This window comes from Lissotriton helveticus, chromosome 5_1, assembly GCF_964261635.1.
Source record: "Lissotriton helveticus chromosome 5_1, aLisHel1.1, whole genome shotgun sequence".
Classification (NCBI taxonomy): Eukaryota; Metazoa; Chordata; class Amphibia; order Caudata; family Salamandridae; genus Lissotriton; species Lissotriton helveticus.
In genome coordinates, this window is record NC_136065.1 from 539,398,664 (window position 1) to 539,425,851 (window position 27,188).

General features: G+C 43.4%; 1 protein-coding gene across 1 annotated transcript in view; it reads left to right on the plus strand.

Annotated features, from left to right (window-relative positions):
* The window catches only part of PCDH15 (protocadherin related 15), a 2,579,312-nt gene that overhangs the window by 1,977,260 nt on the left and 574,864 nt on the right, over positions 1–27,188 (plus strand). The window contains exon 22 of the mRNA XM_078642873.1: positions 16,129–16,269. Within this exon, the coding sequence (XP_078498999.1) occupies positions 16,129–16,269 (141 nt within the window). The remainder of the gene's footprint in view (positions 1–16,128; positions 16,270–27,188) is intronic.

Sequence of the window (27,188 nt, forward strand, 5' to 3'; positions counted from 1 at the left end):
ACCGATAAACCGGCTGTGCCCCCTTGTCCCTCAGGACTCTTGCGGCTCAAGCCCCTCATTGGGATCTCCCGGACTTGTCCACAAACCCCCTTAGCAGACTGTTTCTATAATACCCCCCTTGTTTCCACTGTGTAGCGGCAACAGCTCCTAGATCAGCCAACACCTCTGCACCCAGATGCCCCAGGGCAGGTAACGAGTAGCTCCTCGTGGTATTGTGAACCATGGCCCCCTACAACCCTAAGTTCAAAAGGAGACCCACAGAAAAATCACAAATAACTGTATGCAACACATGCCTTTCCTCCCAAAGAGAAGCATTGCTGCATAAAAACACGTTTAAGTGAACACTTTACTTACTTGTAAAAATCAATATTTAAAAAAAGTACCTACTTGATAACAAAGTTCTTGGTATCAGAATGTATTCTTCTAAATTGTTCTCAGATGCATTTTTGAGTGTGTGTCCGATTTAGCGCCTCTGTGAGTACAACAGATGTCTACCACTACCCTCTGATAAGATTAAACTGCTTGCCCACACTACCACAAAAGAGAGTGTATTTATTTTTGCCTCTGTAAACCAATAAGGGATGCCTGGACTCTTTACACAGTGTACCTCATTTTGGTCCACTATCTAAAAAGTCATCTTCTTACACTTTTCCACTGGGATATCTGACTTTGGGCCCTGTGCCTCAGGACCATATTATGTGCCTCTCTGAGTGTCAAAAGGGATGAAACTGTCCCAGTGTTCTCTGTGAAATGTAACTGAGATGTCACCCTCAGCTAGGGGGTGTTTCAGTCTCCACAAGTCAGTCAAGCCGAGGGCATGGGTGAACTGGGTCAGTTCAGTGGCTGGACGTGCAGACATTTGGGTGGGGGAGTACAGGTCTGTCCTGATCTCTATCAAAGAGCTGTTAAAGTCTCCCCATATGATATGCCTCATGGCAGTAGATTACAGGATTATGGGGCCTATCGCTTCACATACCTTTTGCTGTAGTCTGGGGCGGCATAGACATTCAAGATCGCTATGGATTGATGACCCCTGGTGCCTTGGGTGTTAGCGTAGCATCTGATCTTTCCCATTTCTGTGTCACCTGAAATGGGGTTTTTTTGTTATTAAAATTATCACCCCTCAGACTTCCCGGGGGAAGCTAGCATGGGCGAGCAATACATATGGGGCCCCCTGGAGGCACCTACATTGCAATCTGAGAAGATGGGTCTCATGGAGCAGCACCATATCTTGAGCTTGTCGGCACATAAACTGTGCCACTAACCCCCCTTTCATTTCTATTAACCAGCCCATTAACATTCCAGCAAAGTATTCTCAATTGGGGCGTTGGTCAACATCAGGTGTCTAAAAAACAAAGCATGTATGTGGAGGGTCAAGGGGAATATTTAATGACCTCTCTGCTCGCTCCCCTACTAAGATACAAAATACACAAGAGAGCAGACAAGGTCTGGAAAATAGTGTATAGCTATGTTAGCGAATGTGCAGCAGTGGGTGCATGTGTGAACGTATGTTATTGAAAACAAGGCTGAAAACATCCCACTGGAAGGAGAGAAGAACGTCTTCTTCCCAGCTTTATGTGGGTAAAAGCTGGGAGTATGAGGCCCCGCTCTGTCCGTCGGTGCCCCCAATCTCCGCTCGAGCCAAGATTGGGGGCACCGACGGACAGAGCGGGGCCTCATACTCCCGAGCGGTCGCCGGGTGAGGTGAGGTCTTCACCCACATAAAGCTGGGAAGAAGACGTTCTTCTCTCCTTCCAGTGGGCATACTTTGCGATGGTTACTGGTAGTTATGTAACTTTCTCAGTACATTATTTGTCCTTGTCACTTAACACAATTAATCATAGTTGCAGTAGCATTTTTTCTTGTGGTCCTGAAGAAAGCCGGGGCAATGCCCGTGAGGCTGAAACATGTCGACCGTTCTGCACAGCGCCATGGGGTAGTCATACTACTCGGCGTGTTTTTAATATCTGACACATAGATTGCGTTTTGAATGCTGTACAGCGCCTGTGTAGTCTATTTTAAATTTTTCACTGTTATTTTAGCACTGCACTTTAGTAAACACTACTTCACAATGGACATTACGGCTAGATTACTGACATCCATTTCTACAGCGGCACTATTTGGTCAGTTGTGATATGGAATGATCAGCAAAACATCCCACATGACGTAAAATCCACCATAAAGGGTGGTCTGATGGGATGTTTTCAGCCTTGTTTTCAATAACATACGTTCACACATGCACCCACTGCTGCACATTCGCTAACATAGCTATACACTATTTTCCAGACCTTGTCTGCTCTCTTGTGTATTTTGCAACATCAGGTGTCACCATCATTACAGTTTAGCTACAAGGAAGCCAAATTAGTGTCCAAGATTGTGTGTGGTTCTGCATGCAGTGTCAATCTAGTGTGCGAACTTCATTGGTATTGTAACATAAAATAAATTCCCCTAACTGGTCCCCAATTTTCCTGCATATGAGTTCAGAACTACCCATGTCCCCAACTTCAAAAATGTCAGTGACCCACCCATTACCCCCACCCCAAATGCTTCACACTTCCCCAATGTTCTCCCAAATACCAAAACCCCACAGATAACGATAAACTGAAAAACTAGGAGAAGGGATGGCTCAGAGCCCCCTGCTGATAATGGATGCTGATTATGTTAAAGTATTCAATCTCCTCCTGCAGCCATCACCGCAGCAAAGACCCCCTCTGGACCCTCCATGGGGCAAATGTCATGGTAGCTAGCATCCATTACCAGCCTCCAGCCGGTCAGTGGTCCACCTCCTCTGGCATCAGTGAACCCTTATCCCCTCCCCAATTCTGGACAGTCGTCTGAAAACTCTATTGATCTGCTCCCTTCCAGCCAGTTTCAGTATCTGATGATTCTTAGGAGCCCCTTGTACATCGGGGAACTTTCTGTGTAAAACGCCTGCGCCTAATGGCACGTACTCTAACCCTTGCGGGTATGCCTCCACAGTTTACCCACACTGGTTGCAGTGGGGTCCCGTAGTGGGTAAGTTCTCTTTTTTCAGCATCCCATTCACATCCCATTCAGGGATAGAAAAGAAAAAGGATTTGTTGCCATGCACCTCCTTCAGTTTAGTGGGGAAAAGCAGCATGTAAGATAGGTTAATCTTACACAATTTCCTTTTTACTCCCTCAAAAGATTTACAGTTGGTTTGGGCTTGTCTGGTTTAGTCCGAGTTGATCATTATACTGAAAGATTGATATAATAGCTCCCCTTTTTGTGAGCTTCTGTTATGATTGCATCTCTGTCCTGGAAGTTGTAAATACAAGTAATTAAAGTTGGTGGGGGGGGGGCAAAAATTTGTTTCACAATTTCAATTGCAAACCACTGCAGTTGTGCCCCAGTGGGCACCCATGTCTTGAGCCATTCCTCCAGGCAAGACTGCAGATAGAACATGTCTATGGTGTCTAGGAACCCTAAAAGCCACAAGTTATTGCATCTGGACCTGTGAACTAAATCTTCCGCCCTATCCTCCAGTATCTTGGTAGAGGTCTTTAGCTGTTTTACATCTGCGTGGAAGGTACACATCTTATCCTTGAGTGTGGACACACAGCTCTCCAACTCTGTAACTCTTTCAACTGTGTTGCACAGGAGCACTACCTTGGCCCCCACCCTCCCTATCTTCTTTTCAACAGCCATTTAGGAAGCTCAGATTGCCTGTAGGATTACTGATGTATCGTGGGGACATCACCTACTACCAGTGCATCACTTATGGCTGTCTCACGTGCACCTCCGGCTGGAGTTGTGTATCTGTTCATCGTGGTTTACATGGAGGCACTAGGGTCCTTGGTCTTCCCCAATGATTCCCAAATACAGCTCTCAACGTCAAAAAGTAAGGCCTTGAGTTCCTGAGTTGAGAGTCCTGGGCTGCAAGGGCCGGGGATAGCAGGAAGTGTCTGTCACTCCTCAGCCCTCCTGCCTCATTCACCACCATTTACAAGGGCAGCAAAAGCCACTAGGAGTATGCAACCCCATTATGTAGGGGGCTCCCTATCTTACTTATCATCCAGGAGCACATGGCCCCACTCCAGTCCACCCGAGCAGCATGTATAGGTGGAAGTGGTTGCCCTTGTCCTGACCCAATGTTTGGTCCCAATACATTCTTGTAGTCTTTAGTAATGGGGGCATGGGGCCCTACTCCTTTCTCAGTATCTGAGGGGGCCACCAATCCAAGGGGGATGTCTTCTCTTGCTCAAACTTCCTGAACTGGGGAATGCCCTTGAAGTCTCTGCATTAGGGCCCCCATATGTAGCTGGGCCCAGTAAAAACTCAGGGCACAGTGCTGGTTAGCACACTCAGGTTCCAGACCTCATCCCCAAAGGGTTCTCTCTCCCCCGACACACGGTCGCTGCAAGTCCGAGGTGAAAAAAGGCAACACAACTGCCCCACTTGCAACCCTTGAGGGAGTAAAACCTTGATGCCATGGCCTCCTGCCCCGTCTATGCTTGGGAGACCCCGGCACAGCCACCAAGCTCCCACACCACTGTCATGGGCCCTACCCACCAGTATCCTCTCCGGCGGTTGCCAGGATATCACTCCACCCAATGCGTCTGAGGTGCTCAGGCCACAGGCAGCCTGCTGCCAAAGCATTGCAGCAACCACCCAGGCTGGAGACTTCTCTCCCTCTTCATTTGCCCTGGACCCGGGTGTGTCCACTGACTGAAGTCCCGTTCTGGACAGGTTAATGGCAAGAGGAATACAAAGGATTTAGCTGGATTATGGAGGAGGCTCAGTAGCTCTATGTTAGAACAACTGCCATCTTAGTCGGCTCGGCCATGCCCCTTCCCTAGTAATTTGCTTGTGGAACTCTTTTTCTGACGCACAAAATCTGGCTCGTAGGAAGATAGCAGACTAATTGGAGGAAATTCCATTGGTTGAGTGAACAATTTGAATGAAGTATTTATTTTTATGTATTTTTTTTTTTTAGTATGCTTACAACATAACTTATTTGCCTCTGTGTGGCTGTGAGATGGTTAGGAGCCACCAGCAGTGTTGCACGGATCCTGCTCATACACAGAACTGTGCACAGAGACCCAGGACATCAGTGAATTGTGGTGTACCAGAAACTCACCTCAGTACCTAGAAAAACCCCAACCAGCTAGCATCAGTGTCACATTAGCTCTTCGTCCTATAGCAAAGTAACCAATGATTAGACAACCTAGAACATGCAACTTAGGACAAACTCAGGAATGGTGGGAAGTGAGAAAACTCTTTTGTTATATTCTCATACCAGTCCACAACAGGAGTAAATAGGAAACATGGGTAAGGTTAAAATATTTATTTTAACGATGTGCTCTCAGGTGCAGTATCTTTGCCAACATACGCAGATATATGATTAAAAATAATATGGTCAGCATTGTTACAATTCCATAAAACACAAAGGGAGAAATCATATTACAATGATGGTGAAACCAGGTCGTATAGTGCCTAGTTATAACACCCTCCCTATCTAGGAACTATGTTAATAAGCTATAGAAGGTCTCCTAGACTTGTGTGGGGGACCCCCATTACCTCTCAGCTCAGCAAGAGTAAATCACATCAGGATCAGCAAAAGCTCTCTGCATCCCTGGAAACAGAAAATCTTCCAAGTGTGTGAAATCATGGCAACTGTGCAATAAAAAGGGCGCCAGAATCTCAGTTGGCTCACAGCTGCCAATTGTTGTGTCTAAAACATTAGCCGATCATGTCGAACAACAGCTACCATGTTATGATAACCTTCACGACTTCAGCACTTACTGTGCAGACTAGGGGCACGATGTAAGTCTAGAGATGTCGAAAACAAACCATTTCTCATGTGTAGACCTTCACGAAGCCTAACTTACAAAAACAGTTATATGCAGTGTCATGTCCAAAAGTGGCAAAAGGTAAAATGGCGTTTAAACTTCAAACAAGCCATGCAAACATAACATGTGCACAAAGCAGGCTTTAGGCCACACTACCGCAGTTGTTTACAGATTGTTCTGAGAAGGCAGGCTAGGGTGTAGGCCAGCACAATGTTGATAAAAGCTTTCCTCTGTCAGTATTATTAGAATGTTTCATTGGGCAATGTTTCATAAACAACACAACCTTATGGAAGGTTGAAATTCTTGGCAATACCAAATCATGATTGCTTGTCAAGATGTAGTTGTGGATGTTTGCTTATTCAGTGTGAAGTTTTCATTTGGCAAATACCCCAGGCAGAGTATTTAATTTAAAGTTCTTGGGTGGATGGATGATAAGGGTCAGAGATTTTGAGATTCCTTGTTCTCTGCTGGGATTAAAGATGATATCAGTATTCATCCTAGTTGTTGTGTAAGGGTATGATGGGTTTATAGCAGTGTTTTTTTTAAAAGTTTTCTTTGAAGTCCATGAAAGTGGATGCCATGTGGATGTAGCCTGGGCGCTCTTCCCTCAAGACCTACCATCTGCTCCCTTTTTATTTTCCCTAGATCTTGGTTAAGACTGAGTGAGCTTCTCCCTGTGGCACCAGTGAAATTGCGAGCACAGTAGGTTGAATGAATGTGTGTCCTCTAATACACTCATTTGAGAATGTGTGGGTTAATTTTCAAAGATAATAGATGCAGACACCTTTTTTTTATTAAATCACCATATTCAGACAATGGGAACTCTTCCAATCTAATTACAGCAGCGATACTGAAACCAGATACTATACAACATTTGTTGTGCTATATATAACTCCAACCCTCCTCCCTCCGCCATTATCCTAACAACACCATGGCAAAGCATGTAGGAGGAAGAGAAAGCAATATGTTACATGTTCAGCCGTGTAAAGCAGGGCAACTTCAGTTCTTATAACAGCATTGCATCATCAGTGGCTATCTTAATACCATACATCTATGCCGGTTCAGGGTGTGCTAACAAGTACATGGCGCCCAAAAGTCTATGGGACTGCAGGCCTCCGGTAGCTCTTCAGCATATACATTCTTTTATTCCTTACAGAAAACAAGATCACAATCCACTTGCCCAAGGTTGGCACTGCCTTGGCGTGCCAGTGCATAGCAACTGCACGCTTAGCAAATAGAGTGGCTATTACAACTATATGTTTATTACATGGTTTAATTCTGTTTAGCAGCCCCTGCAAACACAACTCAGGTGAACACTCAATTTTTTTGCATTGTCACATCCGTTAGCACCCTCACTACACCTTGCCATACATTTAATGTAGCAGGGCATTCCCATGCCAAGTGCACAAAGTCCTCTCGCTCCTGTCGGCATCTGGGACACCTCCTGTAATCCAAATTTTAACAATTGTGCGGTTGTAATATATCTGATGCAAGTATTTAAAATGAATATTCAGAGATTACCATTGGAAGTCAGGTGCGAGTCAATTTACAACAGTCCTCCCAGTTTTCCCGAGACATGGGGACCTCCAGGACAGAATTCCCTTTTTCTGATGCAGAGGATTCAGACCGCTCATTCTGTCATTGAGAAGCACCATATATTCTGGTGATTAGTCCTCTACTTTCACCCCCTTTTAGCACGATTTGTAATGCCTTTAACACACATGGTTCCTGTGGAAGGTCCGACCACAAGGAGTGCACCGCTGCACACAGCCTGGCATATATGAACCAATGAATTGCTTTATATCGTTGACCAGCTTTAAAATCGGTCAGAGTAAAAAATGTGCAGTTTCAGTACATACCCCGCAGGTTAGTAATCCCTGCACTTTGAAGAACTTCAAGGGCCCATACTCCCGCGCCGCCTATATGCCTGGATGGGCAGCAATTGATATATTTGGTGCATAAATATAATGTCTCCCCGTGCACTCGACCAAGGCCTACCACACCCAGACAGTGCAACTAACTGGGTTGATCTCCCTCCTATTGCCTCCCTCGGGTATAGAGTCCTAGCAGGTAGCGGTGTTGGATATGCAGTGTCCGCCTCCACAGCTAAATGTGGCATGTATTTCTGGAGGAAAAATCAATAGTGCACAAACTGTGCCTGTGTACACAAGCAATAAAGACGCAGGTCTGGCGCTTTAAACTCCCCGCATTCAAAGGGTAAAGTTAACATGCTCCAACTGCACCTCGGTTGCTTGCCAGCCCACACCAGCAACAGCAGGCAGGACTGTAGCGTCTTAAAAAATTTGACATTTAACCATATTGGGATATTGACAAATAAAGCAGTTTAGGGAGCACCACTATCTTCACCACAGCAATTGTGTCCGCCAGCGACAAAGGTAGGCGCATCCAGTAGAAAATCTGTTCCGTAATTGTGGTGACAGCACATCCATAATTCATATTTAGCACAGTCTCAGGATCTCTATGTACCCAAAACCCCAGATATTTCACAGATTCTGCAGACCAGGCAAGGGGGTAATCCGGCACTACCTCTTGAGTGCAATCTATTAATAAGAAAATCGTGGATTTTGCCCAATTCATCCCCGCCCAGAATGCTTCTCAAATACTACACATTCCCCTAACAAAGGTGATAGCTGTGTACCCGGATCTCGGACGTATAAAAAGGATCACTGACATAATATCGAGGGACATAATATCGAGTAGCAAAAATATCGTTGACAAAATGTCGACAGACAGAATATCGAGTTTGTATCTACAAACAGGTAAGTACAAAAATATCGAGTACAAAATATCGTTTACAAAAATATAGTTTATTAAAATATCGACTTTATTAAAAACAGTGTTAAATTAAATTAATATTAAAAATGAATTACTAAAATATACTTAAAAATACTTAAATTAACTTATAATAATTAAATAATTAATAAAAGTTATAAAAAATGTTTTACAATAATATTTGTTAAAACATATATATATAATTAAATAATATCCAATATTATTACCGTACGATATCGGAAGTGTAAAAATTACTATTCCCACTCCAGAGAGTGCAACAGTAGGGAAAACGTTGGATAGCGTAGGGGTAAAAATTACTATTCCCACACCAAATAGTGCAACAGTAGGGAAAGCGTTGGATAGCGTAGGGGTTAAAATTACTATTCCCACTCCAAAGAGTGCAACAGTAGGGAAAGCGTTGGATAGCGTAGGGGTAAAAATTACTATTCCCACTCCAGTGGGTGCAACAGTAGGGAAAGCGTTGGATAGCGTAGGGGTAAAAATTACTATTCCCACTCCAGTGGGTGCAACAGTAGGGAAAGCGTTGGATAGCGTAGGGGTAAAAATTACTATTCCAACTCCAAAGAGTGCAACAGTAGCGAAAGCGTTGGATAGCATAGGGGTAAAAATTACTATTCCCACTCCAAAGAGTGCAACAGTAGGGAAAGCATTTGATAGCGTAGGGGTTAAAATTACTATTCCCACTCCAAAGAGTGCAACAGTAGGGAAAGCGTTGGATAGCGTAGAGGTAAAAATTTACTATTCCCACTCCAGTGGGTGCAACACTAGGGAAAGCGTTGGAAAGCGTAGGGGTAAAAATTACTAGTCCTAATCCAGTGAGTGCAACAGTAGGGAAAGCGTTGAATAGCTAGAGGTAAAAATGACTATTCCCACTCCAGTGGGTGCAACAGTAGGGAAAGCGTTGGATAGCGTAGGGGTAAAAATTACTATTCCTACTCCAGTGAGTGCAACAGTAGGGAAAGCGTTGAATAGCGTAGAGGTAAAAATGACTATTGCCACTCCAGTGGGTGCAACAGTAGGGAAAGCGTTGGATAGCTTAGGGGTAAAAATTACTATTCCCACTCCAGTGAATGCAACAGTAGGGAAAGCGTTGGATAGCGTAGAGATAAAAATTACTATTCCCACTCCAGTGGGTGCAACAGTAGGGAAAGCATTGGATAGCGTAGGGGTAAAAATTACTATTCCCACTCCAGTGAGTGCAACAGTAGGGAAAGCGTTGGATAGCGTAGGGGTAAAAATTACTATTCCCACTCCAAAGAGTGCAACAGTAGGGAAAGCGTTGGATAGCGTAGGGGTTAAAATTACTATTCCCACTCCAAAGAGTGCAACAATAGGGAAAGCGTTGGATAGCGTAGGGGTTAAAATTACTATTACCACTCCATAGAGTGCAACAATAGGGACAGCGTTGGATAGCGTAGGGGTAAAAATGACTATTCCCACTCCAGAGAGTGCAACGGTAGGGAAAGTAAACACTTCATATATTATTAAAAAAAATATAAATTAATATCTATAAAAAAATAATTTAAAGTAATTACCAATTTAATATAATATAACAATTAATCAATTAAAATTACAAAATAAAATTAATTATTACTATTAGTTACCTATTAATCCAAATTAATTACAAATTAACAATTAATTAATTAACAATTAAAAATTATTTAACAAATAATTCAAATGAAATACAATTAAATACACTGAATTATTTAATTAATTATAATTAAATTACTTCCCACCCAATTCCCCTATAAACCCACAACCCGCTACAGAAAATAAATTAGTAAAATTAACATAATTAGCAATTAATCAATTAATTAAAATTAATTGCCAATTAAAATTTAATTAATTACCAAATATAAATTAACAATTAACTAAAAATGAATACTAATAAATACATTTACATATTTAATTATTTATAATTAAATTGCTTCCCACCCTATTCCCCTATAAACCCACAACCCGCTACAGAATTAAATTAGGCAAAAATTAAAAAAACTAATTTCATTATTTAAAATTAATTATAACATAAATACACAATTTTCACACATATAATAACATAAAAAACACTATAAAAAATTTGATTCTATTAAAAATTCGATAATTTTAATAACCTATATTATATACTTCGATATTTTTACTTTCTATATTTTTAACATTCGATATTACATTACTTACCATAAAAACGATCATTTTGATGTCTATATTCTGTCCATTCGATATTTTGTCCAGTCTATATTTTAAACTCGAAATTATGTCCATTCAATATTTTGAAGTCGATATTATGTCTGTTTACCGTATAAAAATAACATATCGTCCGCATAGAGTGATATAACTAGAGGGCGCTGCCTGAACCCCAGTGCGGATTCTGCATGCTTCTGATGGACCTTACATGCCAGTGGTTCCAAGGCAATGGGAAAGAGCATTGGAGACAGAGGCCAACCCTGACTTGTGCCTCTGCAAATTGGGAATGCATCAGATACTCAGCCGGTGACTCGCAACCTAGTGACCTGGTTTGTGTACAGTAATCTTATCCACTTCACAAAAATGAATGGCATACCCATTCTTTGTAAGACTACAAACATATATCCCCATTGAAGCGAATTGAATGCTTTTGCTGCGTCTAGCAGCGCCGCCACAGCATGGGTCTCAGGATCTAAATGGTGCAGCACTGCGAAAATTGTGCGAAGATTTGATACTGTGGAATGCTTAGGTATGGAATACTGGGCAACAGCATCTTCATCCAACAGTTCAGTAATTTGCTCCTGTCCTTTGGGCAGTGATAACTTATGTGCCAATGAATGACTAGGCCTCCCACCCTCACCCTAATACCCTGCACTGGATCTCCTGGATTTTTGTAACACCTCCTGGTCTGCAGTTTGATAATGTTCTGAGACCAATTCCCTTATCTGGGCCAAGGTCTCAGGTAGCAGATTCAACACATATTCTCGTTCTAACAGGCCATTCTTATATGCTAGGGCACTAATTCTGGTCCTAAGAACTTTCAATGACCGGCTGAACACCCATGCACTCCCCCCTTATAGTGACTTTAAAGGCTTCCCAAAGTGTGCCTGCACTGTCTATCCATCCCTCATTTTCGAAGAAGAAATTGCTCATTGCCACACCAATTTTGACCCAGAACACTGGGTCAATCAATGAGGATGGCTGTAACCGCCATTGAAATGGAGGCCTAGTACATGCTCTCACTTTCAGTTCTATCAACAGTGGGGAATGATCCAAGAGTGTCTTGGCCAAGTGTCTTATGAAGACAGTCCAGTGAGCTGCTTCCTGGGAAACCAGCCAATAATCAAATCTTGACCAAATAACTATGTACTGTGGATACAAGTGTGCCCTCCCTCACACCTAGGTTATATGCCCCCCATACATCTATAAGACCCTCTGCTTCCATCAATTCACCAAGGGCCAGCTCCGCTTGCTTTCCACACCCATCTGCATTGGTGTAGCGATCCAGTCGGGGTACCAAACAGACATTCAAGTGCCCACCCCAAACCACAAGTGATGGTGGATAGGAAGAGATACGCCTCCATACATCATTGAAGAAAGTGGGAACATTAGCAAACAACACCATCGTGTCTCCCAGCTAACCCATTGCAGAGAGCACCCCCCCCTGCTCGTCCACCTCAGACCTGATGAGCGTATATGGAGGCCCTTTCTTAACCAGAATCATTGCACCCCTAGAGTAGGAGGAAAACGCGGAGGTGACGCGCACCATAGCCCATCGGGACCCAACATTCAATTCTGCGTGCTTAGTGAGATACGTTTCCTGAAGAAATGCTACCTGCACATTCTGTGTGTCCAAGAAAGTTAGCACATTGCAGATTTTTTGGGGGTTGTTTAACCCACGTACACTCCATGTTATTAACTTACCATTGTTACCCAGATCTGCAATTTCACATATACTAGCACAGTACCAGTACATGCAATACACTGATGAGACCAGAACTTTAAAAGTAACATTACTTCCACTCCACTCCATGTCTGCCATGTAACCCCCCAGCCCCACAACCCCCCTCCCTACTTTAGCACCCTCAACTTATTAAAGACAACCCATTCTGAAACTAATGAATTCCCCAACACCCAGATTACTCAAACAAATTAACATATGGGGTACACCCATTAGGGGACACAAGAGTGCAAAAAGCATCTCGTTGATAGGGGGAGGTGGCCGAGTATGTCTATAGTTAGACATGGCAGCACAGAGCAGGCATCAATGATTGTACGGCTGCACCAATTCACAATTTCACTTGAACTACCCATGCAACATCAAGATAACAATCCCAGGTGCTGTCCCCCCAGCATGGCATTAGAAAACCAACTAAGGAAACCATCTTTTTAACCTCAGTTGTGCACTTATTTCTCATAGTTAAGATCCAGTGGTCACTGTTCATCCTCATTTGGCTCAGCAGTGGTTTCCCAGTGGCGCTTTTTGAGGCGTCTCGCAGCGCATGGAATCGTGAACATCTTAGAAATGCCCTCCGAACCGATCCTCAATCCTGCTGGGTACAGCATGGCGTATGGGATTTCCTCTGCTTGCAATAATTTTTTAGTAAGGATGAACTCCCTTCTAGCAGCCTGGACCACAGTAGTGAAGTCTGGAAAGAAAGCCAATGCATTTCCCTGATGTGTGATCTGCCCCTTTTCCTGGGCTAGGCAGGGAATCGTGTCCCAGTCACAGTAACTCATCAACAGCGCAATGATGGGACGCAGTGAAGTGCCCGGGCTCAGGTGTGCCACCAGAGAGCAGTGGGCATGCTCCACTTTTAACATAGGTGATAAATTATCAGAACCAAAAATCTATTTGAGCAGCCCCTTCACAAATAGTTCCATTTTACCAACATTGGCCAATTCCGCCAACCCCGTTATCAGTAGATTATTTCTCCTAGAACTCGCCTCCAGGTCCTCATTTTTGGTTTGGATGACCGCAAGCACCTTTTCCATGTTCAGAGTTTTGTCCAAGACAGTGTGAAGGTCGTCTTCCACTGTAGACACTCGCTGCTTGACCTCACCTAGCCTTGTGCCCTGCTTGTCCAGCTATGCCGCCATGTGATCCATATGTAGGTTGAAGGTATCGATCTTTCCGTCAATCGACTGCATGCTGTGCTTCAGTGCAAGGAGCGTAGATTCTAGAGTTGTGGCAGTGTCCGAAGGAGCCTCTGCCTCCGAGTCTGGCTTGTAGTGAGATCCGCCGGTTTTGCGCATTTCGAACATGAGGTGTTGTTGTGTCTTGTCAGGCTTGCCCATGATGCACAGATCCTTGGCAGTGTTGGTGAAGTGCTCCCACCCTACACATGCTGCACACTATAGCTGCTCGCCGTTGATCCCACCACTCGCCTATGAGCGGTGCTTAGGCGGGAATATAACAATGTTGTTACAGTACTGCGCTGCCTCAGAGTCCCGCACTCTGAGTTTGCGCACCCCATGTTCCAAAAAAGCTCCCGGAAATAGCAACATGTGAAAAAAAAGAAATTGGAGCCCGGGGAGACGGACTGCGCCGCCCATCTACATTATAGTATGTCCAGCTTAGGTCCCCACACTGTCATTTCTCAGGGTAGTTAAGACCGGCCACTTCTTGCCAGGCCGTTGCGGGGCGGTCCGATTGTTGGCAGCCCACCATAAGAAAAATTCCGCCACTGAGGAACAGCATGGCATGCCTCACATTCAGCAATACGATATATCAGACACTGGCGTCCCGGTGTACCCACGTGTGTGCAGATGTATCCACTGGGTATCGCTCCACCACCTGGTGTCTACCGCCAACTCTGTGGGCCACGATCAAAGGCCACAATGAACAGTGTCACTCACCACCGCTTCCACAGAGTATCAGCCAATGTGCAATGTCCTCTCCAATCCTCTCTCCTCCTTTCAATATTCCGCCCAGCGGGTCACCGGTAGCACATATCCTTCCTGCTGTAGTAGGTACCGATGAATTCATAGTGAGGCCCCCAGGGTGCTGCGACATGATCAAAGACCTCCGATCTGCCGTTGCCACGGCATGGCAATAGCAGTACTCCACCAGCCGAGCCTCTGCTCCCTGCTCAGAACACAGCCAGCAGAAGTGCAGGGTCCACAGCCGATAGCAGCAATGGCTGGGAATATCAGCAGCGATCCACGGCCGCCATCATGAGTCGCGGCCGCCACCTCACCGCAGTCATTATTTCACCCTTGCCTCTCGACCCACAGGGCGTCAGATGGCACCACAGAGTACTGGGGCACTCACCAGTACTGAGCTACTCCGGATGAGGTGCGCTGCCTCGTCAAAGCGCAGGATTATAGACGGATTGGTAAAGTGGCCATCTGAACTGCACTAGTGCTCAGCCATTGTGCCGTGCGCCCTCTAGCGCCCCTTAGATGCAGACACCTTGACACATGTCTTGGTTATATGTTAGGTATGTGCACTTTTTTCGTCAGGGGTATTTGCAAATATCAATGCCGATTGCCATTCAACCATAATTCTGTGGTCAAGGTGGTCTCTTGGTGATCAGTTGAGGGGGAGTAGCATGTTTCTTTTTCAGTGTTTAGCTGCTCAACACCTACTGTTGACCAAGGCTAGAATTTACTGTATCCACCTACAAATCTTCAGCGTTTTATTATGGAAACATGTTAGACAATATTTCCTTTTTAAAAAGGTTGTAAGAGGCACAAAATCTGTGTAATGCAAAGCACAAAATCTATCTGACGCAGGCATCCTTAATTCAGGATTTCTGCCCAAGGAGAGATTTTCTTCATACACTTAATTTAGTGAGTTGGGTTTAGAGATGTTCTGTTTTAGTATTATTTCTATGGATGATGTTTTATTGTGTTAATATTTTTTGTCTGCTGTCTATTCCTAGAATTCATGTCACCCTGATAAAAAACTGAAAAATGAACTCTTGTATTCATTCCATCATGATGTAGGTTTCTTGAATAAAGGGTACTAAAGTCATAAGTATTTTGGTTGAAATTGTGTAAGCACCTAACACCTGTAATTTTCATGACAATCATGCAAATTATAAAAATGTCATTTGTGTGAGTGTCTGCTTGAAAATATTTCTCAAGATGCCTCTTAAATATACCGGGCAGTAATTTTCCATTACATTTTATTCCAAAATATGCCCTCTGTACAGTCACAAGACGTGCTCAATGTATTGGTCAGTCTTCTGTATGACATTTTCTAATCAACACGATCTATGTCATACAATAATAACAAAAAATTCAAACCCAAATATGCGCGCAAGAATAGGCATGTTTGAAAATGCCTAGGCCTCACCTTGTCGTGTTTAAAATGTTCTTAATGTATATAGATATGGAATTAGATGATAACTGAAAGGCAGAGATAAGTAATTCACAAGGCAGTCTGCTATCACGCTGTCCAAATAATACATGAATTGTGGTGACGTTACCCAGGTTCTAATGCTGATGCAATGATTTCCATTTTCCAAACAAGCCTTTAACCACTGTGTCTTATATTTTACACTTATAACATTGACTAATTGTTTTATTACAGGGTACCCCAGCCAGTCTTGTACGGTATACGGTGGATGTGAAACAGTTTCCTTACAGCGGCAGCATCTTTGATGTTGAGGAAAATACTGGACGTGTCATCACACGTGTGAATCTTAATGAAGACCCAAGCACAACATTTAAGGTACAGATATCAGTGAGGTCAGCTGCAGCTGCACACTGTTGTGTATTTAATAATAGGGTTATCTCTGCAACCTGTAAAATGATTCCTTTCAATTCAATATGTGACTAGCATTTAATCGCATTCTTCCAATTATTTAAATTGACTGTTGCTTAAAGCTAGGTATATTTAAACAAAACAATCAAATATAAAAGATATGCATTTGCAGATTATCTATGTTGGTTTCATAATTAGTGGGAACTTAGGGGCCGATTATGATGGTGGGGAGACAGTCACCCGCAGGCTGTGGAAGGCGGTCTCCCCGTTATCGGAGACCTGTTTCCCGTCCACCAAATTACAATGGCGGGCGGGGTACCCATGCATCCAATGATTTCCTTGAGCCCGCCGTTACTGTGGAGGGGCTTATAGTCCCTACCATGTCGGTGGTGCCTGCCAGGCACTGCCATGGGGATTACAATGTCCCTTTCGACCGGCCTTTCCATGGCGGTTAACGCGCCATGAAAAAGCTGGCAGAAAGGGACATTGGAGGCTAGTAGTGGGCCCCCCTTCCCCACTGGCACCCTGACATGGGACATTGGTGGCACCTAGGGTGCCCCCCTACAGATTCTTGAACCATTTGGTAGGCACCGCATGGTGCCTACCACATAGTGCAGCTATATGTAAATTGTCCCTTTTTGCATTGCGGCGGGTGCTGCAGCCAGCAGCACCGCCGCAATGCAAAAAATAGGTATTGCGACTGCCGTGGTGGCGGTCACATCAAAAAACCTATATTGAGACAGCAAACACCTGTTGGGTGGTCCCAATCCCTGATAGAATGGCGGGCGGATGTAAGTCCGCCTTCCATCGTAATCGGACCCATAATCTCAACAGAACAGAGAGCGAAGGCAGTACACGATGCAGAAAGGAGCCAGGTGCCGATCGAGAATATCATTGCACTGTGTACGCTAACTCAGTAACACTGTCTACACAGCAGCCAATCACGTAATTCCTTATCAATCAATAGATATTCCTCATCCCAGTGCCCTAAAATGCAAACATAATGGGCAAATACCAATTCCACTTCACAAATGCAGACCTTTCCATCATCCCACTTACTAGTAATAAATTCACCAGCTAACAGGCAGCAAATAAAAAGAAAGTAAACACTTTCAACTTATTGTAATATAAATTGCACAGCAGTTCATTAAATTTTTGACAATTGGAGATGGCAAATTGGATATTGACTTTCAGAAATCCTATGACTTGTTTCATAATCACGCGGTACCCCCTTTTGTACCGCCTTGTTTCATAATCACAGCATGTGCCTCAAGACTGTCTCCAAACCACAGTGTGGCTATCATTACAAGTGACTATTTAGTTTCAACTGAGCTGGTCCAGGGCAACATGAATATTTACAGGTTAATTTTGAGCAAAAAAGACCGCTATTCACAGGCTGGTGAACCCTAGAAAACTGGACCCTGACTTACCCTTCATCAGAACACTGCTGGACTTGTAAAACGATACCAGTAGACTGCACCTACCTCACCTCGCATGTATGACCTGTGAGAAGGGCTGAACATCATTGTATTTCAAAGGACAGACATATCACTAGGGATCATAAGGCTGATGTGCTGGGTGGTTCCAGAAACATAAAAAAAGATGAGAAGGACGGTCCTGTGAAAGATTCCAGCTGACCAGTGACATCTGGACCTGGATTAAACTTCGTTGCTGCCCTCTGCTTAATACCCTTGAAGTTTCTAAGTGCTCCACCAGAGATTCTGGTGGCTTTAGAAGTGTACTTCTGTGATTGTTTGGGCACCAACAGACTTGTGGCAACTTTTTCAACATTTTTTCACCAGAGTTCCAGAGCTTCAAGGGGACCAGCCTCGAAATGTATCCAACCAGTAGTCACCGGTGTTGTAAGTAAGTTTGTCCAGTGCAGAGAATAGTTTTTTTAACATAAATAAGACAAAGCTGCTTTTCACATTAGAGCCCTATTTATTGTCCTTACTTCCAAGCCCTAGCAGGCCAATATATTTGGAATATTTGACCTATGCTCATCACAATCAGCTGTAAATTGGACCTAGGTCCCAGTGTACTGTGACTTTGGGATTGTTTGCACTATTTTCACTTAAATCTTTAAAAAACATATATCTACAGCCCCCCTTATTTGATTTTGTTGTTTTGCTTAATAAATGTGACTCTTTTTTATAAAATGGAGTAAGATTTTTATTTTGTTGTATTTTTACTTTTTAATCTGTTTGGATACATCTAATGCTGTAAACATTTTCCTTAATTTGAGCCTGTCTGCTATGTGCCATAGCTACTGAAGGATGAACTCAGCTATAAATTACAGAAACCAAGGTGGTGACTTTATTAATTGTGGAGGACTACCATCCACCTCGACTAATAATTCACTTTCTCACACCTTCTAAATGACTTAAACACAATCCTGGAAAATCATATGAACAACTACTCTAAAACAACAACACAGAAGTGCAAGCTAAATCCTTCAGCACAGTTGTACTTTCAAGACCTTCCCAACAACAAATCCTTCATCCGCAAGAAGAAGAAACATTGAAGAAATCCGGGTCTCTAAACATTCTAATGCCGCTTAAGATCATTTATAAAAACAGTCAGCCAACTCATCACATCAGCCAAACCTAAGTATTATACAAACACAATCAATGAAGTTGGCAACCAAAACTGAATGTTCTTCGAGACAAGCCCTGCATCACACCCAGTTTGACTTGCCAATCCCACACTCCATAGTCAAGTGTAACCCCGTCATTCTCCTCTTTTTTTTAAATATACAGAGAAGCCGCAAGCACATCAACAGCATTAAGCCCGCTTCCCTTTTAATACCTACCCGTCTCATCTGCATACCATAGTGGCCTTCATTTAAATCCCTGCCTCTCACTGCCCTCACTAACATCCTCTACTACCTCAAAGCTGCTTCCTGAAGATACTGACTTACTCTCCTCCCTCATGTAAAACCTATTTTAAAAAGATCCCTCAACCCTACTCACCATTCGCCAAGTCCTGAAAGGACCTGCCCCTTCACCGCCGAACAGCGTCATCTCTTCCAGAATTCAGAAAAGGACTCAAGAGCTGGCTTTTTGACGGACTCCAGAAAGAAACTAATATCTGGAAACACTAGGGTGGTTAGCCACGCTCTGCAGATCCAAGTTAATTGATTGATCATTGGCTGCAAATTCCTAGCTCATTATATATTCTCAGAATCTCTCAAGAAAATCCACATCCACCCTCCCCTGACCTCATGTCCTCACCAACTACTACTGCATTACTCAACTACAAATCACAGGGAACACCATTGAAAAACTGTGTACACACAACTCTAATACCACAGCAATGCCGATCATTTCTTCCATGACTGCCTAACCAGCTTCTGATTAGGCTGCAGCAAGTAGATGTTGTCCAGCTGAGCACATATAAAGGTTACCTCTGTCTACTGATTTGCTGGACTTCTAAGCAGCCTGCAACAGCAGTGATCATGCCACCCTCATTAACGCTGTCAAGTTTCAAATTGGAATCTGTGGCAACATCCTTCACTGTTTTTTCTCCTGCCTAACCAACAATTGCCTCATATGTACATCTTAATATCTCAAATGAGTCCTAGCATATGTGTAGTCCCCTGGGCTCTGTCTTTTCCGAGCCAACTTCAGCCTCTACATGAAGCCCTTTAGGACTTTGCTCACTGACAACAGGATCAGAAATCATGAATACACTGACAAACCAAAAATCTACTTGAACGTTTTCTTCATTCCAGAGATCTAACATCTCATACTTTGCCCTCACCTTGCAAGATAAGGGCATGTCCTGTATCTACCTGAAGCTCCATCCCACAAAGAAATATAACCTACTCTCCATCAAGAACATTTTAACTGGGTTCAACAACATGAACTTGGACAGATTTGAACCCCACATTTTACCAAACACCAAGTCTTCTGCATTGTCCGGGAGAATGTCCTCATATTTAACCAACAGCCAGTCATGCAACCATTCACTCACCCATACAGCCACACACTTACCCATAGAGCTACTCACACAGGCACCTATTTACCAACACAGTCACCCACACACCTACTCACTCATCCATGCAGCCTTTCAACATAGCCATTCACTCACCCATATAAGCACTCACACACTCACACAACCAATTACATGGCAATTTACACATCCACACAAGCACTCATACATCTGCCCACTCACCCATAAAGGCATTCAGCCAGACATGCACTCTCCAATCCCGCTGTTTGGGACTTACTGGAGTTAACACAAGTGGCAGTTGGACTCCAAGGGCCCTCTGGAGCCAAGGGGACTAAATCCCACAACCATCTGTGCGCCAAGAGGCGCATTTGCAGAGTGGTGGAGAAAGGGTGTGTGGCCTCCTTGCAGTAGTTAGGCTGTGTGGGACTTACTCGAGGTAGCAGGAAGGCTTGTTGCCCCCCTGGCACACTCTAGAGCCAATGGGACTTAATCCCCCAACCAGCTGTGCACCTGGAGACATGTTTTCAGAGTGGTGGAGAAAGCAGGAATGGCCTCTGAAGCCCTCTGAAACCCTCTTAGCTATCACTCTATGTGGGACTAACTGGAGGTAACAGGAGGGGTTGTTGGCCCCCGAGGATCCTCAGCAGCCGAGGGGACTTCATCCTCCAACCAGTAGTGCACCAGGAGACATGTTTGCACAGTGGTGGAGAAAAGGGGCTTGGCCTCTGAAGACATCTCAGCAATACCACTGTGTGGGACTTACTGGAGATAACAGGATGGCTTCTTGGCCCCAAAGACCCCTCTGGAGACAAGGGGACTTCATCCCCCCACCAGCAGGAGGTTCATTTTCAGAGTGTAGCCCCCTTCCCTGGGCTGCTTTCAGCTCCCACTTTTTGGATCCCTTCCCCGCTGGGCCAGGCAATTTTAGAATGGGGCCCCCTTCCCAGACAAGTTCCAGCCACGAAGACCCCATACCCCAGGGCCCGGCCTTCTTTTTTCTTTTATTATAAATAATGGGAGGGGGCCCACACAGCCTCCTTTGGGCTCATTTCAGCCCGGGGAACCCATGCCACACGGTCCGGCCTCTAGGTTGGGTATCCTGTCCAGACACTTTGTTAGGGACTGAGGTGGGAGTCTGAAGGCCACCATGGTCTCTGCTGGCACCCCGCATCCTGCGACAGTCGGCATTGCTTTTGGACAGAGCGAGCTGCTCCCTTTGTCCAAATGCAATTCTACTCTGCTTTCAGCAAGCAAGAGCATTTTTAATGCCTGGCTGGCTGGACCTGGCGTAACTGGAGCGGTAATGCTCCCGCCAAGCCATAGCAAACACCTATGTCCCAGGGTGGGCGCCCCAGGACAGAGCCGGAGCCAACCCTGGGGGGGGGGGGTGGCTCCCCAGGGCCAACAATGGTTCCAGGAGTGGGCAGTGCAGCCCCCCTCCAATCTTTATTTCAGCCCTGAGGAGGTGCTAGTCCCCAGAGGTCTGCAACGGATCCCCTTCAAGCATATTATTTGAGCCCCGGGGAAGTGGCAACCACAAGGTTGCCGGGGCACGTGGGCCCTCCACATTTCTATAACTTAACTGCCCCAGTGAGGTGGTGGTCCTCCAAGCTGCAGTGAGGCCAAACGGGCGCCCCCACACTTCTATAAATAATTGCCCCAGGGAAGTTGAAGTCTATGGGGCAGCAGGGGGGCTGTCATTCAAGTTATCCAGGGAGATGGCTGTTCTAGGTGCAGCAGGGGAGGCCGTGTGTGCCTCCCCCGCATCTTTTTAGAAAGAAGCCCCAGGGAGGTGTTGGTCCCATGCGCCCCTTTTCCTATATTTGTATAATGCCCCCAGGAGCCCACGCTTTAAAACAAAAAATTGTCAGGATCCGTGGATCCTGTCGAATTCTTTTAAAAAATGCTTTTTTAGCCGAGTGGGTTTTTGGGGGACCCCATCAAGTGGCGTAGGGGGTCATACCCTGCCCCCTTTTCTTATTTTTATGAGTCCCATGCTGAAGTGTTGGAAGCCAATCAATTTTTAGTAGGATTTCAGTAGGATTTGGGCTCCCAGATAGCTATATTTTTGTTAAAAACTTAAATACCTGTGAAACCAGTGAACCGATTTTCTCCAAACCACAAAAACCACGCTCTCAGGACCAACAGCTAGCATTTTCCCAAATTTGGTGTTTTCCATTCGGCAGTGCGGGTTGCAGTTGTGTTAAAAAAATGAAAAGTCCCCAGAGCCATGACCTAGGTAAAATGCATTTTGGGATCCCCCTGTTTTTCTCGACCCCCACCTGATGGATATATATATATCCTTTACTTTTTCTGGCTGAGCGGCTCAGAATGAACGGGAGCGCACTCTCAGGCAAGTTTCTTCTTTTTTATGTCAGCATGTGAGTACAGCAATTACGACCCAACACGTTTCGGTCTGCCCTAAGACCTTGACCACAGGTTGTTCTGCCACCATCTCTATCAAAACATTTATTTCATGCGTGTATGGGGCTCACAATAGAGCGATTGCGAGCCTCATATGCACATATTTAATTAATATGCAATTCGTATAATAAAGAGCTTGACTCTTCATGGGCTCTTGTATAATTGTATACCACTTAGGTTCAACAAAGAGCAACTGCTCGACTGTGAACCCTATACGCGCGTATTTAACTAATATGCGTCGCGTGTAAAATAGAGTGAAAAACTTTCATCACTCTTTATGGGATCTAGGTTATTCGTTCACCACTTAGGTTTATATAATTCACCAGTGCGAAATACCTATGTCATGGGGCAGCACAAACAGAAGATCAAGAAGCACAAAATATGTGCACAATGGAGTGAAGAAACTACCAAACCCACAATGCCTCATTGCGGGGAAAAGTGGAAGCTTTGGAACAAAAGGGTGAGATAAACAAAGGACTATTTTTACTACCGTGATCAGTAACTGTCAAAGTTCGAAACGCGTAGGTGGAGAGAAGGTGAAGGTCATTAACAGTTGAGTTGATTAATCAAAGAAGAGTGCAGCGTATTCTTTTCAAGTTGCTTGAATATATATATATATATATATATATATATGTATATATATATATATATATATATTCAAGCAACTTGAAAGGAATATATATATATATATATATATATATTTATATATTCAAGCAACTTGAAAGGAATACGCCGCACTCTTCTTTCATTAATCAACTCAACTGTATACATATATATATATATATGTATATATATATATATATATATATATATATATATATATATATATATATATATATATATATATATATATATACACACACACTGGAAAAAAACAAAGGTTACAGGGATGTTATTGTTAGGCTCAGACTTCACTCGTACAAAACCATAGAAATTCAATAGTTGTATTTACCTGAGATAACTATAACTTATGCCCCCGTAATGCACTGCATATTACCTCACATAGTTCATCATTCATGACATGGTCAGTGACATCATTCATGACATCACTCATGATATCTCAAATGACATTATTGGTGACCTTCAAATTCTCCTTTCTTGGCCACAATAACTAAAGAATCCAAGCATTAAATCTTCAGTCCCTTCAAAAGCAGATATCCTTGAAATGAATCGGAGTATTGAAATACATATTCTCTAACCCCCTCCATCTCCATTCATTAGGTCTTTATGCAGAGTTAGCTTTGCTTGGTACGTCAACTGAAACTGAAGAAACAAATCCAACACTCATAAGAAATAGTAGTTGTACCTCCAGAAAGTCGAGATCCTTTCTAAACTGTTTAGGCATTTGGGACATATTCTCCCTGTGTATTTATTATTCCTAGATTTTCCTGTGTTGTGGACATCCCATGTTCATATAATGTAAAAAAATACTCTGTGAAGAAATAGACTGTCGGGGAAGGTTTGTGAATTTTAGATTTGTAGATCAATTTCTTTCTCTTCTATAGACAGCACTCTACTTGGCTTTTATTCCCTTCACTTTCTTTCCCCCCATCTATTTAATCATTTTGTCCCTAATTTTCCTGCTTTCAAAATGCTAACTACTATTTCCACGTCAAGATGCCAGGGATACTGAGCTGGTGACAGAGTTCTTCTGCACATGTTTAATCTGTATTTATCTAAGCTCTCACTTGCCACTGGAGTGTGCAGTTCCAGGACTATACAGCCCCCAAACTATGCACTGCAGTACTCAAGTCTACAACATTACAGCCATGATATCAACAAAGACCGCAGTCTGCACACTATCTCGCTTCCCAAATCTGTCTGTACAGTGACCTGTGCCCAATGTGTTTCAGGGAGCGTTCTTCTCCATTCTATCCTTGGTAGCCAAATTCCCTTGAACTGTCTAACTTGGATCATAAAAAAATACAAAAAATTGTTCATGCCTGGCACCAGCTCATACAGATTGCAAATAACGCTTACGCTAGACGATTTTGTTTACTTTATCTTAGGGGAGACTTCGCTTTTTTCAGTGGTTACAGGTAATAACAGGAGGAATGCTGATTAATGCTGTGATGTTTGGTGTTCTTATTAAAGAGGCAAGGACATACCCCCAGATGCATCAAGAACCCATTTTGCTATTCCTTAATAGCGAAAAATAACGATTCACTATTAAGGAATAGCAAAATGCAATGCATGAAGAAATCACAAAAAAAATAGCAATTTCTTTAAATTCCTTAATTGCGACTCGCAAATTGCGAGTCGCAATAAAAGAATACCCCCCCATTCATTCCAATGGGCCTAGAGGCCCATAGGAATGAATGGGAAGACATTCTCAATTTGCGAATCGCAATTAGCGAATTGCAAATTGAGAATGCGATTTCAAAGGTGTCTGTTCCACCCCTGAAATTGATCTGTGCACATATGTTGCACACACACATGCCCTTAGGGCATGTGTGTGTGCAGCATGAAACTTTGAAAAATGCACTTTAGTGCGTTTTTCAAAGTTTTTGCTAATTACCATGAAGTTCAACTTCATGGTAATTTGCGATCCCTATTAGCGAAATCGCTATTTTTTAAACTCTAATGCATTGCATTTAAGATATCTCAAATTGAGATTCCTTAATTGCAAGTAATCGTAATTTTGTGATTTCTTAATTTGCGATTTTTGCATTTGGGTTGATGCATCCCAAATGCAAACAATCTGGTCGCAAAGGGGCATCTGCCCCTTTGCCAGCGGATTTTACCTTGATGCATCTAGACAGATATTCACATGGGAAGTAGGGATAAGGCTACGGATAAGGCCAGGGAGATGCAATAGGATGGATACCTAGAACCACGGCCCATGCAGGTAAGAGTTGTAGGGCGGTGGGGCCGGTTGGGGGGATTTCGACAGACGACAAAGAAGGAAAAATAATTATTTGATTCATTTTCATTTGTCATCGTCCATCGAAATCGGACCCCTCTCACCCCCACTGCCCCACTTCTCTCGCCTGCATGGGCCATGGCTGGATGCCTGTCTCCAGGGGTGGAGACTAGTCTCATTTACTCAAGAGTGGGACGAGGAAGAGCAAAGAGTGTTAATGTGTACAGTATCTTTCCATCAATTAAGTATAATTGCCCTCCATTGCCGCTTTCATGATGTTTTATTTAGTTTTATTCCAGGTATATATGAAATGGAGGTAGCATTGTTATTTACAGTACGTCTTCTTAGCAGCAGATACAAATGTAATTATAATATTTTATGCCTTAACACTGTCCAGTTAAGAGCGCTTTAAAGTATTTCAGTACCAGTGAAAAGGTATTTAAAATATACTTATAATTAGGTATTTTCTGAACAGAATGCTTCATAATGTATTTTATAATAAGGAAATATAGTGAATTTTATCATGTCTCCCAGCTGACATGTCATTTAATTGAAACCATTTTAATTTTAATTCAAAATAAGAGCAAACTAATATGCTGTATAATCAAAATGGGATTTGCATAACTATCTGCAGATCTTCATTGTGAAAAATAACACAGTTCAAAACCACCCAAATATTGTCTTCGCATTTGCTTTTTAAAGGAAGTAAACACATTAATCGACCTCGGTGCCCAGATGAGGGACTCTGCCTTCTACTGTGTTGAAACTGGCGTATTTAGTTTGAAATTGCGACCCAAAACAGTTGGCACTCTAGCAAGGCATTGCTTAGCTGGCCATCGCCCCACCTGCCAAGAGACCGGTCATGCTTTCACAAAAGGGTGGCATATAGTGGCTTGCCCATTGGAACCCATGACAATGTTATGTACATAGATGTTCAATGTCCCATTCTGTTTACATAATTTTCCTTCTGTAGGAAATGATAGTTACCATTACCAAAGGCACTCAGAAAATATTCCACTGCAACCATTTGCACAGTTTAATACTATGATTATAAATTAAAGTAATTGGAGGTTTTAATTAAAGAAAACAATCCGTGAGATCGCTCTTCAGGCGCAATGAGTATATTTCTTGAGGTTCATTTAATTAAATGTCGGTCTCTATAAAAAAAAACTTCGTAAAAGCATCTGCATCCTTAATTTATTTGAGACCACATTTATCGCAGGCCATGGACTAATTATACGGTTTTTTCTAGGGAATACATTTTTTTAAGAACATTATGTGGAGGAAAATGTTTTTGTGCAGGCAAGGTGAAAGTTATGTAGAAGCAGTGGTGGCTCCTCTGCTACGGTGGAAGAGCATCGCCCCGCTGCTACTTGAGCAGTGCAAAAAAAAAAAGATAATAAAGAGAAATTATTATTATTTTATTTTACTTTGCTCCAGCCAAGTTGGTCAGTGCTGGCTTGATGCAGAGGGAGCAGGAGTGGTTTGCACTCCCTCACTATGTATGCATGACGGGTTGACCAGCCCTCTAGGGCCGGCCAAACCTCCATGCACATTTGGCATGTTCTCCATTGGACTGTGTTGCACATCCCCGTTGAGAACATGCCCAGCCTCACCAGGCACTGCCTGAGGGGCCAAACAGACC